A 15,769-nucleotide genomic window follows, 5' to 3' on the forward strand; every position below is an offset into this window, starting at 1 on the left:
ATAAGATTATGAAGGGAATAGATAAGATAGAAGCAGGGAGGTTGTTTCCACTGGCGGGTGAAACTAGAACTAGGAGGCATAGCCTCAAAATAAGGGGGAGCAGATTTAGGACTGAGTTGAGGAGGAACTTCTTCACCCAAAGAGTTGTGAATCTGTGGAATTCCTTGCCCAGTGAAGTAGTTGAGGCTACCTCGCTGAATGTTTTTAAGGCAAGGATAGATTTTTGAACAGTAAAGGAATTAAGGGTTATGGTGAGTGGGCGGGTAAGTAGAGCTGAGTCCATGAAAAGATCAGCCATGATCTTATTGAATGGCAGAGCAGGCTCGAGGGGCCAGATGGCCCACTCCTGCTCCTAGCTCTTATGTTCTTACGTTATGTTATTGAGTAAAACTGAGATCAGCAAACAAACCATTTAACTAATTTCTCCTTCCCTATCTGTTCTATCTTCATCCTGCCTTAAGGCAACATAAAAAGACAACTATATTCTTGTAGTATCTTCACGTTCTTATTGTCAGATGAAATGTCAAGTTCCATGACACAGTTTCTAAGGGCAGACAGAAAGGGTTACGGTTGATCAAGGAAAATGGAAGAGAGTGAAAAACAGAACTGATCAGGACCTTTGCAATGACAAAAATAGCAACATCTTGCATTAATAAAGCATCTTTAAAATAATGAAATAGTGGCACAGTGGTGCAGTGGTTAACACTGCTGCCTCACAGTGCCAGGGACCCGGGTTCGATTCCTGGCTTGGGTCTCTGTCTGTGTGGAGTTTGCACATTCTCCCCGTGTCTGCGTGGGTTTCCTCCGGGTGCTCCGGTTTCCTCCCACAGTCTGAAAGATGTGCGGGTTAGGTTGATTGGCCATGCTAAATTGCCCCTTAGTGTCAGGGGATTAGTAGGGTAAATAAGTGGGGTGATGGGGATAGGGCCTGGGAAGGATTGTGATTGGTGCAGACTCGATGGGCCAAATGGCCTCTTTCTGCATTGTAGGGATTCAGTGATTCTATAATTCAAACAAGCATTATCAGGCACAATTTGATACTATGTTCCTAAGTAGATATTATGGCAAATGTCTAAAAGCTTGGTCAAAGAGAGGATTTGAAGAGCACCAGAGAGAAGGAGAGAGAGAGAGAAGGTGAGAGAGGTTTGAGGAGGGAATGAGCTTAAGTTCCAAGCAGCTGAAGGTGCAGGCACCAACAGTGGAGTAATTAGAATTGGAGACATGCTTAAGGTGGTCTTCCTCTGTGCTGTATGATTCTGTGACTCTACATCCACATCCTTCTGAAGCATGACCCTGTTTAAACACAGAAACACACCATCCAGCCCATTGAATCAGTGCCAGCTCTTTTCAAAGCAACCCAATAAGCCTCTTCCCTATATCCCTGCATTTTGTTGTCCTTACAAGTATGTATCCAATTCCCTTTTGAAATTTGCTATTGACTTTGTTTCCATCATCTTTCAAGGCAGCGCACTCTGAATCCTAAACACTTGATGGTGTAAAAAAGATTTTCCTCAAGTTACCTCTGGTTTCTTTTGTCAATCACCTTTGATCCTTGACCTGTCAGCCAATAGAAATGGTTTCTCTTTATCTAAACCCTTCTTGATTTTAAATACCTTTATCAGATCTCCTCATGGCCTTCTCTGCTCTGAGGAGAATGGCGTGGTTTTCTATACTATAGCAACTACAGCATGTTTTCTGAGGCTAAGGTTTAATAGCCATGGTGATTGAATATGATATTCTTGTATTGTAGAACCAACGGTTAGCATCGTCCAAGGGACATACTGCAACAATGCATCCTTAGGTCAGGATCCATACGACCTGCCCAAGAACAGTCACATTCCGTGCCATTATGACTTGCTTCCCGTCCGAAACAGCCCTTCACCTTCACAGAACATGGATGACAACGAATGAGTCAACTGGCGCCAATTTACCACTGCCAGGTGGCCAAGGTTGAACAACTCTCTCGGGAAATGTCAGAAGAACACTGACAGTGTCTTGCCACCTGCTCTCGCCGTGTTTAGATGATGATTTAACCTCCAGAGCTCAGTCGAAGAGCGGGGAAACTGTGGAGGCCACTGCACAGCTAAAGAGACTCCCTCTTTTTACATGTCCTTCTTTGCTTTCGTTATTTTGAGATGTCCTTCAGGACTGATATTAAATCTGGTGTCTACGTTATAGGCACGTGGAATTATTTGGGCATTCAAAGCGAACTATTGTAGTGTGGTATCACATTGTGCAAATAAAATGTGAGTTGAAGAATTTAATTTTCCAACACTTTCCAGAAAGGAGATCCTTCTAAACATGTCCACCATGTCATTCCTTAACTCCCACGAGTCTTTTCTTTCAACAAATCATTCCATGTATACATTGCTAACATTTAATGACACATATTGATGGTAATTTCTTGAAGTAGGTAGCTTAGAAATATTTTAGTTCTCTATACTCTGCCTAGAACGTGGCTTAACTGAGGAAAACGTGTGAGGCAAAACAATCAAATGGTAACTGCAAGTGATCATAAGCAAAGCGCGCGAGGAATTGATGAAACCTCAGAATTCAGTGATTAAAACGCGCAATGTAAATGCAGTCATCAAACGGAGATTTCCATCACAAGGTCGCCAGATCCACATGCCTTTGAATCTGTGTGGCCACAGCCATTTGCTGTTCCTATTTGCGAGCTTTTTGTAAAATAAAACCGATGCTGTGCTTAAGCTGGTCTTGTGCATCAGAAATAAGTTTGTAAAGATAGCCGTGAGTTTGCTCTTTCAATAACTGTCTGCATTATTAAAATGTGTTTCTCATGCAGCTTTCTCTTTTTTTTGTTTTTGCATTTAATCCTGTGTTCAGATTAACATTTCTGTACATTGCTTCCGATACTGCTTAAAAGTTTTTTGCTTTTTGTTATGACCTTGCCTCAGATTTCTGAGCCAGTGTTATTAGTCTTGTTATTGTATAATAAGTTGTACATAGGTGTAAAACCAGGTTAAACTGACTGACAAGTGGTAACTTGTTTAATGGACTTAAAACTGTACAGAGGAAGATCCCGCCTGTCAGTAACATTAACTTGTAAGTGCTGATGCACTCTCTAGTCGTGCATTGTGTTGTGACATATTAAATACACTGTCGCACAAACACCACTTCCTTTACCCGAATGATAATCTTTTTATTACGTTATTTATGTTCTTTTTCTCAACCAGTTTAAAGCATAAATAAAATGGAAGTATTTTATTCATATTCATTTACCCCAAATGAAAACAGCACTAAATCTCTCCATCCCCCTTCTGCTCTTTAAGCATTATATCTGCTACTTTTTATGTATAGAGTGTTTGCCATCAGCTTTCCAATAAAACTTACTCTTGAAAAGAGTCTTTGGTCTATGTCTCTGTACGTACAAATGTCACCCCATTTCAGTTTTCATAGAATCCCTACAGTACAGAAGGAGGCCATTTGGCCCATCGAGTCTGCACTGACAACAATTCCATCTCGGCCCTAACCTCATAACCTCACATATTTCCCTCGCTAATCCCCCTGACACTAAGGGGCAATTTATCACAGCCAATGCACCTAATCTGCACATCTTTGGATTGTGGGAGGAAACCGGAGCACCCGGAGAAAACCCACGCAGATACGGGGAGAATGTGCAAACTCCACACAGACAGTCACCCAAAGCCAGAATTGAACCCAGGTCCTTGACACTGTTGGGCAGCAGTGCTAACCACTGTGCCACCGTGCCGCCCTCATTTGAAGGTACAGATTAGTCATAATCTAAATGAGATAATGGAACAGGCTTGAGCGTCTGCTTCTACTCCTGGTAAACAACCCTCAGTGCAATGCCAGCCTTGTAAATCTCCTTTGCATCCTCCTCACTGTTGCTGTCCCCTTTTGAGATTATGGAGATGGGAACTATACACATTCATAATTTTGCCATGTTCAGGCATAAAAATTGAACCGGTTTTTATTCATTCATGTGATGTGGGTGTCGCTGACAAGGATGTTAAATTGACACTTATTAGCACTCCTTTAATTAGTGATAGACAATAGATGTTAGGCTTGTCAGTGGTACTGGGAGTGGCTGAGCCCTGAAGACATTTTTATCAGGCTGAGTCTCCGCCAGGTGGTGAGAAAACCAACGAGAGAGAGAAAAGCCTACTTCACTTCACCCTCACCAGTTTACCTCCCACAGAAGAATCTGTCCATGACAGTGTTGGTCAGACTGACCATTGCACAGTCCTTGTGGAGATGAAGTTCCTCCAGTGTGTTGTGTGGCATTATCACCGTGCTAAATGGGATAGATTCAGCACCAATCCAGAAGCTCAAAGTGGACACTCATGAGATGATAACCGAAATTGAGATGTCGAAAGAGTGAAGCTACACACAAGACTATGTCCATGCCCAATGGTAGAAGCAGTGTGCAATTGAGCAATGTAATCCCACAACCAGGGGATCAGATCACAGCTCTGCAGTCCTGTCACACCCAGGTGCAAATCACTGGGTGGGATTTTCCGGCCATGTTCACCCTGAAACCGAGGTCAACAGACCTTTCCATAGTACGCCCCTCGCCCATTCCAATTCCTGTGGCCGGCAGCACAGGAAAATTCACCCCATAGAATCACTACAGTGCAGGAGGAGGCCATTCGGCCCATCAAGTCTTCACCGACTCTTTGACAGAGTCTTACCCTCCCCACTGCCCTATCCCCTTAACCCCATAAATTGCCCCTTTGGACACCAAGGGGCAATTTAGCATGACCAATCCGCCAAATCCATGCACCTTTGGAGTGTGGGAAGAAACTGGAGCACCCAGAGAAAACCCACACAGACATGGGGAGAATGTGCAAACCCCACACAGTGACTCAAGGCTGGAATTGAACCCGGGTCCATGTGCCACCGTGTGGCTCCGATGGCAGTGGACAGTCAAACAGCTAATGAGAGGAGGAGACTCCACAAATATCCCCATCCTTAATGATGAGGAAGCCCAGAAGCATCAGTGCAAAAGACAAAGCTGAAGCGTTTGCAGCTATCTTCAACTGGAAGGTACCAAGTGGATGATCCTTCTCCTGATCCAGTGCCACAGATACCAACCTGTGATTTGATTCACTCCACATGATATTAAGAAATAGCTGAATGCATGCAATATGGCGAAGGCTATGGGTACTGGCAACCACTCCAATTGCAGTACTGTAATTGTGCTCCAGAACAAACTGTGTGCCCTGGCCAAGCTGTTCCAGTACAATTACAACAGGGGCATCTACCTGGCAATATGGAACATTGGCCAGGTATCAGAGTCCCTACAATGCAGAAGGAGGCCATCTGGCCCATCGTGTCTGCACCAACTACAATCCCACACAGGCCCTATTCCCATAACCCCACATATTTACCCTCCTAATCCTCCTGATAATAAGGGTCAATTTAACATGGCCAGTCAACCTAACCTGCACATCTTTGGACTGTGGGAGGAAACCCATGCAGACACGGGGAGAACGTGCAAACTCCACACCGACAGTGACCGAGGCTGGAATCGAACCCGAGTCCAGAATCGAACCCGAGTCCCTGGGGCTGTGAGGCAGCAGTGCTAACCACTGTGCCACCGTGCCGCCCATGTCCTGCCCATATCTGTGGGTGTCACTGAGAGTGTGTGTGTGTGTGTGTGTGTGAGTTGGGGGTGGGTGTTTGTATCTATGAGAGTGTGTGGGATAGTCTATATGTGTCAGTAAGACTGTGTGTGGGGGGGATCAATAGATGTATGGGGGAGCAGAGGTGATGTCTATGGTGTCATTATTCTTTCATGACCATGTGACCATAAGAAATAGGAACAGGAGTACGCCATTTGGCCCCTCGAGCCTGCTTTGCCATTCAATAGGATCATGGCTGTCCCGACATTCCTCATATCTACTTTCCTGCCCTTTCCCATAACCCTTGATTCCCTTACTGATCAAAAATCTATCTCAGCTCTAAATATACAGAAGGACTCTGCCCCCACAGCTCTCTGTGGCAAGGAGTTCACGAGATGTGGGTGTCCCTGGCGAGGCCAGCATTTATTCCCAAGCTCTAATTGTTCTTGGAAAGGTATAAGGTGAGTTGCCTTTTTGAACTTATGTTGTCTTCATGTTGACCACTTCCACCTAGAAGAACAAGAGCAGCAGATACCTGGGAACACCACCGCCAGCAAGTTCCCCTCCAAGCCACTCACCATCCTGACTTGGAAATATATCGCCGTTCCTTCACAGTCGCTGGGTCAAAATCCTGGAATTTCCTCCCTTATGGTATTGTGGGTCAACCCACAACACGTGGACTGCAGCGATTCAAGAAGGCAGCTCACCACCACCTTCTCAAGGACAACTAGGGATGGGCAATAAATGCTGTCTAGCCAACGACGCCCAGGTCCCACGAATTAATATAAAAAAGGTACAGCCACAGTGCTGTTAGGTAGGGTATTCCAGGATTTTGTGTGTGGGGCTGGGGGGAGGTGGGGGCATGAGGATCTGTGAAAGTGCATGTGTGAGGGATTATAGGTGTCAGCGTGTGTGGGGGGGGTGTCTGTGAGAGTGTGGAGAGCATTAAAGGTGTCAGTGGGGGTGTCTGTGAGGGTGTATGGGGGCACTAAAGATGTCAGTGTGTGTGTGTGTGGGGGGGTGTCTATGGGTTGCTGTGAGAGTGTGTGGGGGTGATCAATGGCTGTCCATGGGGTGGTCAGTGTGGGGCCCACCACCCTTACCCTTTGGGGTGGTCAGTGTGGGGCCCACCACCCTTACCCTTTTAAGGCGGATGGCAGGGACGTGGCAGGCTCTGCGGGTCCCGCTGCTGACGTGGCGCTGACGTTACCCTGGAGACGGCGCCATCTTGTCCGGAACAGGGAGAGCCCGGATTGAGGCGCGGAGAGGGAGGTAAGAGTGAGGGGAGCGGGGGACAGGGGAGCGGGGGACAGGGGAGCGGGGGACAGGGGAGCGGGGGAGAGGGGAGCGGGGAGCGGGGGAGAGGGGAGCGGGGAGCGGGGGAGAGGGGAGCGGGGAGCGGGGGAGAGGGGAGCAGGGAGCGGGGGAGAGGGGAGCGGGGAGCGGGGGACAGGGGAGCGGGGAGCGGGGGACAGGGGAGCGGGGGAGAGGGGAGCGGGGAGCAGGGGAGCGGGGAGCAGGGGAGCGGGGGAGAGGGGAGCGGGGAGCGGGGGAGAGGGGAGCGGGGAGCGGGGGACAGGGGAGCGGGGAGCGGGGAGCGGGGGACAGGGGAGCGGGGAGCGGGGGACAGGGGAGCGGGGGACAGGGGAGCGGGGGACGGGGGAGCGGGGGACGGGGGAGCGGGGAGCGGGGGACGGGGGAGCGGGGAGCGGGGGACAGGGGAGCGGGGGACAGGGGAGCGGGGGAGCGGGGAGCGGGGGACAGGGGAGCGGGGGACAGGGCCGCGGGGAGCGGGGGACAGGGCCCCGGGGGGAGCGCCAGCACCCCCACTACGACCACTGTGTGTGTGTCTGTCTCCTGTAATGATGTGGAGATGTCTCCTGTAAAACAGACCGAGCTGTATCACATGAACATTATCAGACATGGCGTCACATTAGGGGGATGTTGGGGCAACCAAAAGTTTGATGTTTATGCTCTGAGCAGTGTTTCAGAGGTGATGCAGAGATGTTTAAGGAGCGGATTCCAGAGTTTAGGGAGGGCTGCAGTGTCGGATGTGCCATCTTTTGTCTGAGATTTTAGACTCGAGGCTCCTTCTGCCCCTTCAGTAGAGACAGACTGTTTCAAAGATGGGCAGAGGAATTATCATTGGTGTCTTGGTGAATATTCATCCCTCAACCAAAATCACTAAAACAGGTCCCCGAGGTTTATCAGATTAGTATGTGTGGGAACTTGCTCTGTGCAGATTGGCTGCTGTGTTTCCTACATTACAGCAATAACTGCACTTCAAAAAGTACTTGATTGTAAAGTGCTTTGAGAATGTGAAACGTGTTGTACAATTCAAGTTTTTGCCTCTGTCTACCTACTTGGAGCTATCCAAATACCTGAACGTGCTTTCTCACTGTCCCAAGTTACTAGCTTACATCTCGATAACTTTGCGACTACCCAATTCACTACTCAGAGATCCACTATAATTGGTTTTAAGCTGGGCGGAGGGTGTAGATCCCTGAGATTTTGTGAAAATATTTGGTGTCTGCATTCACTACCCCTTCCTTTTTATCCCTAGAAAGTAGTGATGTAGTTCTGCAGGCTACTAATGGTGTGCAGTAAAGAATTTGGGCATTTTAGTTGGGGAACAGATATTCTTGGTGGCAACAATCGCCAGGTTGGAAGATGTTTTTGATGCCAGTTTGAAAATTTGCTGCAGATGGTTTTGCAGTTGGTGCTTCCTGTAGCTGCAGTGTAATGTTGGTGGAAGCATTTATGTTGAGCAGAAGGCTTACCATTCAAGTGGGCTGATATTGGATAATATCTAGATATTTAAGTTGAATGCTTTTAGTCGCTGCACTCATACAGCTATATGTGTGTTGTCATTATCCTTATAAAAGTCATCTTCACCCTCAGATATCCTGCAGCCTTATTTATCGAATATTGAGGGTCTAATATTCAGGGTCTGTATGTTCTGTTTGCATATCCTGTATGTTCACCTTTTAATTATAACCTTGAATCAAAGGATGTTTTCTGCTGCTCTTTGTAATGACTGTTTTTTAAAATTGTGGCTTACCAGAGTTTTCCCATAGTGTGACTTTAAAGTTTATTGATTAGTCGCAAGTAGGCTTACATTAACACTGCAATGAAGTTACTGTGAAAATCCCCTAGTCACCACATTCCGGCGCCTGTTCGGGTACACTGAGGGAGAATTTAGCATGGCCAACGCACCTAACCAGCACATCTTTCGGACTGCGGAAGGAAACTGGAGCACCCAGAGGAAACCCACACAGACACAGGGAGAACGTGCAGACAGTGACCCAAGCCAAGAATTGAACCTGGGTCCCTGGCGCTGTGAGGCAGCAGTGCTTGCCACTGTGCCGCCCCGTGACTTTGGTTCTTCAGCAATTTGCATTTATATAGTACCTTTAGAATAAAACATCCTATGGCACTTCAGAGGATTATAATGCCAAATTTAACATCAATCACTCATGGTGATGTTGGGGCAGATGACCAAAATGCTTCATTAAAGTGGTAGGTTCTAAGGAGGGCAGAGAGAGGATAATCTTTGTGTCTGGATCTAGAAGGACAGAATGCTTCAGGTTTCTCTCCCAACCAACCGGTCTTTATATTCGAGCATTGTGCATCTGCACTAAGTGCTGTGATGAGTAACGTGGTGAGCAAAGGGACCCTGTGTCTGATCACCGATCCGCCTTATAGTAACTGTTCAATAGGGGAGTGCTTGGTTTTCCTATTTAGGGATGAGAATTTAGATGACATTGGTAACTTTTGTCAAAACAGACAAATGTGAATGTTTCACACAAGTAGTCAGACTCCACCTAATTTCTTCTACTTTTCAACCCATAAACTGTTGGAACAATTCACCAGAATACATGTGCTGTATGGTCATTTGGGCATTAACGTCTGGGCACCTCTGGAAGTTTGTCCCTCATGCTTAACAGCCACCTTCAGGGTAGCAGGCAGCGTGCCCTGCAATGAATCATCTAATTTAATTAGTAACCGGAAGAAAAATATAAAGCCACAAGTTATTATGGGTGATGAGTGAAAACACCTCACTATTACTTAGCTGGCTGCACTGATCCAATAAACATCCGGGAACGCATTGACACTTGGCTTTTAATTGATTCCATGTTGCAGGAGCTCTTTTAGAAAACGATTATTGAGCCCATTTCTGTAACATACAAGCTGTAAAGTTATTGGGGATTGGCCCAGTATGCAGTGAAAGTTCAATTGCAATTCTTAATCATTCTGTAAATGTTTGTGACTCCATCATCTGTCCTACTGTTACTTTATGCCATTTGAATTTGATGAGGTTGCAGTTATTTTTGACATCTAGGTATTGTTGGGCTCCCATTTTTTTTGTCCTCCTACCATTTTCTATTTTTTTTTAAAGTGCTTCCTCTGCTGTCATATGGTTTAGTTTTTTTATTAGTGAGCTTCCTTCTGCTTGGACACAAAAAAAACCTTGGAAAATCAATGAAGTTTCACTATCTACTTTGTTTACAAGTCAAAATATAGTCGAGCAGCAAGACATTTTTTGCTGATAGAAGTGGCCTAGATTAGCCATTATTTTACCATTTAAACCTGCCTTCATTTCTGGGTTTCCCTCATTTGTGATTTGTGGTTCAAATTTGCTTTGGAAGCCTAAACTTAGATTTGCCAGTAGGCGTTACAGAAGGTCTAGCATCATTCTTGCCACTCTTGGGACCCACTGTTCCTGAACAGACCAAACGCAATGTGGGGGGGGCGGAGGGAGAGAGAGAAGAGCAATGCATGTGTGCAGGATAATCTACTTTGGAAGCAACTCTGAGGGGAGTATAGTAATTCCAAATGTTAATGAGTACAATTCTGACAGAACTTGGCTGTTCTCATATGGGGAAGCATTTTGAATTGCGCTTGATGCATGATATAAACAAGGTGGTGACAAAATGGAGAATTACAATTTGTATGGAAAATTTAACACTGGAAAGATTGAAATTCCATAGCGTGCAGGACAGGGCCCTTTGACCAATTGTACATATGTCGGTTCTTATTTGCTCCCTCCACCACTGATGCACTGTAACAGCAGTGCGCACCATCTACAAGATGCATTGCAGCAACTCGAGGCTCCTTTTGACACCACCTTCCAAACCTGTGACCACTAGCACCTTGAAGGTCAAGGGCAGCAAATCCATGCTAACACCACACCTGCAAGTTCCCCTCCAAGTCACTCACCATCCTGACTTGGAAATCTGTCGCTGTTCCTTCACTGTCGCTGAGTGAAAATTCTGGACCGCCATTCTTAACAACACTGGATGTATCTACACCACGTGGATTGTGGCAGTTTGAGAAGATGGCTCACCAAAACCTCCTTGTGGGCAATAAATGTTGGCTTTGTTAAAGTTGAATATATTTTAACAATTCCCCTTTTTTTAGAGTTACTATTGAATCTGCTTCCACTCCCCTTTTTCAGGCAGTGAATTCCAGATCACAACTCCCCGCCTAAAACATTTCCCCCTAACTCCCCACTAGTTCTTTGCTTCTTTTGCCAGTGACTATGAAACAAGTGCCGATACTTCTGTCCGAGCAGTTCTGAAGTTGCGAAACATACTGCAACCTTTTATTGTATATGTATTTGTGCTTGTGGGTGGACCACATCTCTTTACTTTTTTTGTGTACACAGAAAATTGTGATTGAAGAAAAAAATGATGGAGGAAAGTGGGATTGAGACGACTCCCCCCAGTACCCCACCACCTAACACTTTGGTGACTACAAGCAGTCCCCCGCCCCCCACAGGTACCATTGTTTAAAATTTCAAAGTGACCCTTCAGATGTAGAATCTCTGAGTATAGATACCATGTGAATACCAATGAATAAATTAGAACTAATTAAATGAACTAAGTCTACCTTGGCAGACGTTCATGTAGATCTGTTTTCTATTTTTCCTAACATATTAAAGATTCTAAATGTCATTATGGAAAAATGAGATCGATGTCATAATGTTTAATTGGATTAAGGGATCTTCTGTATAATTGACTGTGTTAAGAGTGAATGATTTTGTTAGAAAATTAGTTATAAGAGTTTAGATATAGGAGAGGATGATTTTCCAAATCCAAAAGTAGAAACCATAACCATCTTACTTATAAATCCAATAGGGAAATCAGGAAAAGCCTCTTTCATCCAGTGTATGTGGAACTGGCTACCACAGGGTGTGGTTGAGGTGAATAACATAGATAACATTCAATGGGAAACTGGATAAGTGCACAAGGGATTAAGGAAAACGCTAATAGGTTGAGATGAGGTTTGTGTGAAGTGCAAGCAGCAGCATGAAATTGATGGGCTGAATGGCCTGTTCCTGTGCTGTAGAATTCTGTGATTCAAATTTCTATTAGCTGTAAAATTGAAAGGAGAAAGTTTGAACAGTTCTTCATTTTAAGCTTATGGAGCATTTTACCCCAAGTTGCTATGGAGGCAGAAGCTGCAATGTCACATAAAATAGAATTTAAGTATTCAAAAAGCCAGACTCTAAAGGGAAAGAGAAAAAATGGATCACAGAACATGGTGTTGGTTAAGATATAGCCAATTAATCTACCTCTGCTGTAATTTGTGTCTTGAGACATTATAGATGAAACTGTGACTATATTTGGACAAGATGCAATGTTTTACTGAACCTTTTTAAATCATATACTTTGCTGAAATAACAAACCTGTGCATTTCCTCAGGAGGTCTTTATAAGCAAACTGTATTCGACTGTGGAGTTCTTTAACATGGATTCAATCTTTCAAAACTATTTACATTTGAAGCCAGTTGTGAGGCTAAATTTTCTGTTAACTAATATCTGAGCATCTCCACATACCTTTCCTCACAGCAAAGAATTTGTATTCAAAGGGCTCAGTACTTTACAATGAGGTGTCACAGTTGCTTAGTACTGAATGGAAATATGTTTTATGCATTCTAGTCCATCTTAAGTTCTTTCTGCGCTGGATTACGGTTTTAATGTTTTATTTTCCAAATTGACTCCTTGAGAGTTTGACTGCCTTACAGGTTTATATTGCGTACTATTGGGGTGGAGCTTAGAAATGGCAAACTGACATCATTTGTCAGGGAACTACTGGGATAGCTCATCAACAAGGCTCATAGACAATCAAAAATATGATTAGGCAGAGCGAGCATGGATTTATGAAAGGGAATGAAAGATTTTTTTGAGGTTGGAGGGTAGATAAAGGGAGAGCAGTGAAAATGGTATATTTGGACACAAAATGCAATAGAAAAGGTTGTTCCATAAGGGGGTTGGGGTAATATGTTCACCTGGGTAGAGGATTTGTTAGTGGACAGGAAACAGTGAGAATAAACAGGTAATTTTCAGGTTGTCAGACTGTCGCTCGTGGAGCGCCACGGGGAACAGTACATGGACCTCAGCTAGTCATATTCTACATGAATGACGTTGAAGGTACCAGGCATGATGTATCCAAGTTTGCTGGTGACACAAAACTAGGTGGGAAGGTAAGTTGTGCAGAGGCCACATGTTGCAAAGGGTTATGGAGAGGTTCAATGAGTGGGGAAGAGGTGGTAGATATGTGGAGAAAAGTGAGGTTGTTCACTTTAGAAGGAAAGAAACAGACTTTTTTGTTTTAAGTGGTGTGAAATTATTAAGTGTTGACATTCAGAGGGAATTGGATATTCTTGTACACGAAAGATACAACAAACAGTTAGGAAACACAGGGCATGTTGACTTTTATTAAAAGGCAATACGGTTGCAAGAGTAAAGAAGCCTTACTGTAATTGTACAGGGCTTTGGTGAGGCTGGACCTGGAGTATTGCAGTTTTGGTTTTTATATCAAAGAAAGGACATACTTGCCTTAGACAAGCAATGATGACAGTTTACTGGTTGATACCTGGGATGGAGGTTGTTGGCCTCTTGGGGAAGATTGAGTTGAATGGGCCTATACTACCTTGATTGGATGGGTGCTAAAAAGCTATTTTCCCTGTCTAGACGGCATAGTCTCAGGATAAGGGGGTGGCTATTCCAGATTGAGTTGAGAAGAAATTTCTTCACTCAGTTGTGAGTCTTGGGAATTTTCTACCCCAGAGAGCAGTGAATTGTCAGTCGTTGAGTGCGTTCAAGACTTTTAGACTCAAGTCCAGGGATATGGGGATTGTGTGGGAACATTGCTGTTGTTATCAGCCATGATCTTATTAAATAATAGAGCCAGTTTGCAGTATTGGGTGTGTTGTGACCAACTTACTCATTGTTCTATAAAAATATAAGGAATATGAAAGTGTTGATTTATATGCTTTTAAACATTTCACTTTTTTTGTTTCTCTTTTGGCTTATCTATCTGCAGTTCTATCCAGTCCTTTGTCTAATCCCATCACCAGCTCTATCCCTCCAATACCTCCCTCAACCTTTTCCATACCTCCCTCAACCTTTTCCACACCTCCTCGAGTTCACATGCCTCCTGCCAGGTCTTCCACACCCCTGACTGTGGGGACTTCTGCTGTTGCCTCCCCCATTCATCCGGCTGTTGCTCATTCTGGGACCGCAGCTTACAGCAGTCCCATTAGCTTTCCTCCTTCAGTACCTCCTATGGGCTCTCCTGCTGGTCCTGTCTTTTCTGCACCTCCCGTAGGTCCACCCATCACTGGTTTCTCCATGGCTGCCAATTACGACATCACCCGAGGTCACGCTGGTCGAACCCCTCAAACCCCACTGATGCCAACCTTTTCTTCATCCGTCACAGGTGGTAGTTTAATTTTAATGTTCCATTTTTGTAGTTTGCATTTTCCCATGTTGAAAATTGTGCATGGTGTTTAATATTGTCAATTTTATGTAAGATAAATCTTTTAACACTAGTTGACAGGCAAATTCAAAACCTTTTCCCTTCCCCTGTACCATACCCCGAAAAAGTCTTTAGTAACCGTTGGCACAGGGCCTATCAATGTTCCAGTAAAGTTGGTTAAAGGCAATGGGACATAATTTTGTATTGAGGTGAAGGTAGTTTCTGAGAAGGAAAGAGTAACAGTTATTTTTATTCTTCCCACCCAGCCCCACATCCTGGTTCGGACCCTCCTTTGTGATACTGGTCTTTATTTTGTACTACCATAAGATCCCTATGACTCCAGTTTAATTAGTTACTCCCCAGTAGAACTGGATTTTGCTATCGTAGTGCTCTTCCAGCATGGTACACTAGGAGTACAATAGGGCGGCACGGTAGCACAGTGGTTAGCACTGCTGTTTCACAGCTCCAGGGTCCCGGGTTCGATTCCCGGCTCGGGTCACTGTCTGTGTGGAGTTTGCACATTCTTCTCGTGTTTGCGTGGGTTTCCTCCGGGTGCTCCGGTTTCCTCCCACAGTCCAAAGATGTGCGGGTTAGGTTGATTGGCCAGGTTAAAATCGCCCCTGAGATGCGTAGGTTAGAGGGATTAGCGGGTAAATATGTGGGGGTAGGGCCTGGGTGGGATTGTGGTCGGTGCAGACTCGATGGGCCGAATGGCCTCCTTCTGCACTGTAGGGTTTCTATGATTTCTATGGTGTCCATGCTTAAGGGTTGACAAAAGGGCTTACTTGTCTTGGGTAACAACATTAAAGAAAATAGTTTGATTTAATGATGCTTTATTAAATGTGTTTTCAGCATTAAAACAGAGTTGAATATCTCCTTACCTGCCTTTCACCAGGGGTTACTGTTTAGCAGTCCAGAACAGGAATTCTGGCTGATTTTTTTTTTTCAAAGCACCGTGTGTTGAATCTTATTAGCATTCTTGTTCTGAAATTATTTCTGCCAAGCGTAAACATGGCAAATTTGGTTCCTAAAGTTCCTTATTTATTTTTGACAGGAGTTGGAGCAAGTCCAATGACTCAGACCACTGCTCCTGCTCGAGGTGGCCCTTCCATCACTTTCCCGGAGGAGACTGAAGATCCCAGGATGCCTGTCCACTTTGACCAAAGTTCCTCTGGAGGAGGACTGTGGGGCTTTTTTAAGGTAGGCACCAGACGAGTAGCATTTCACCAGGATTATGTAGACAAGTGATGTCCTCCGTTCACCTTGCTGGTACTGATCCACAGAGTTTACCCAGACTTTTAAGTGGAAACTTGCTCTAACTGGGCATTTGATCCATGCTGATACTCTGTGGTGTCTGTGAGCAGGACAAGTAACAGCAAGGTTCTTCAACCAGTGAGA

General features: G+C 44.9%; 2 protein-coding genes across 2 annotated transcripts in view; both read left to right on the forward strand.

Annotated features, from left to right (window-relative positions):
• Window positions 1-3,364, forward strand: part of megf10 (multiple EGF-like-domains 10) — a 165,563-nt gene extending 162,199 nt beyond the window's left edge. The window contains exon 25 of the mRNA XM_078213956.1: window positions 1,751-3,364. Within this exon, the coding sequence (XP_078070082.1) occupies window positions 1,751-1,911 (161 nt within the window). The 3' untranslated portion in view covers window positions 1,912-3,364. The remainder of the gene's footprint in view (window positions 1-1,750) is intronic.
• Window positions 3,365-6,805: 3,441 nt separating this feature from the next.
• The window catches only part of prrc1 (proline-rich coiled-coil 1), a 30,287-nt gene continuing 21,323 nt past the window's right edge, over window positions 6,806-15,769 (forward strand). Inside the window, exons 1-4 of the mRNA XM_078214022.1 lie at window positions 6,806-6,878; window positions 11,275-11,387; window positions 13,937-14,332; window positions 15,426-15,571. Of these exons, the coding sequence (XP_078070148.1) occupies window positions 11,297-11,387; window positions 13,937-14,332; window positions 15,426-15,571 (633 nt within the window). The 5' untranslated portion in view covers window positions 6,806-6,878; window positions 11,275-11,296. The remainder of the gene's footprint in view (window positions 6,879-11,274; window positions 11,388-13,936; window positions 14,333-15,425; window positions 15,572-15,769) is intronic.

This window comes from Mustelus asterias, chromosome 6 (assembly GCF_964213995.1).
Source record: "Mustelus asterias chromosome 6, sMusAst1.hap1.1, whole genome shotgun sequence".
In the NCBI taxonomy this organism is placed as follows: Eukaryota; Metazoa; Chordata; class Chondrichthyes; order Carcharhiniformes; family Triakidae; genus Mustelus; species Mustelus asterias.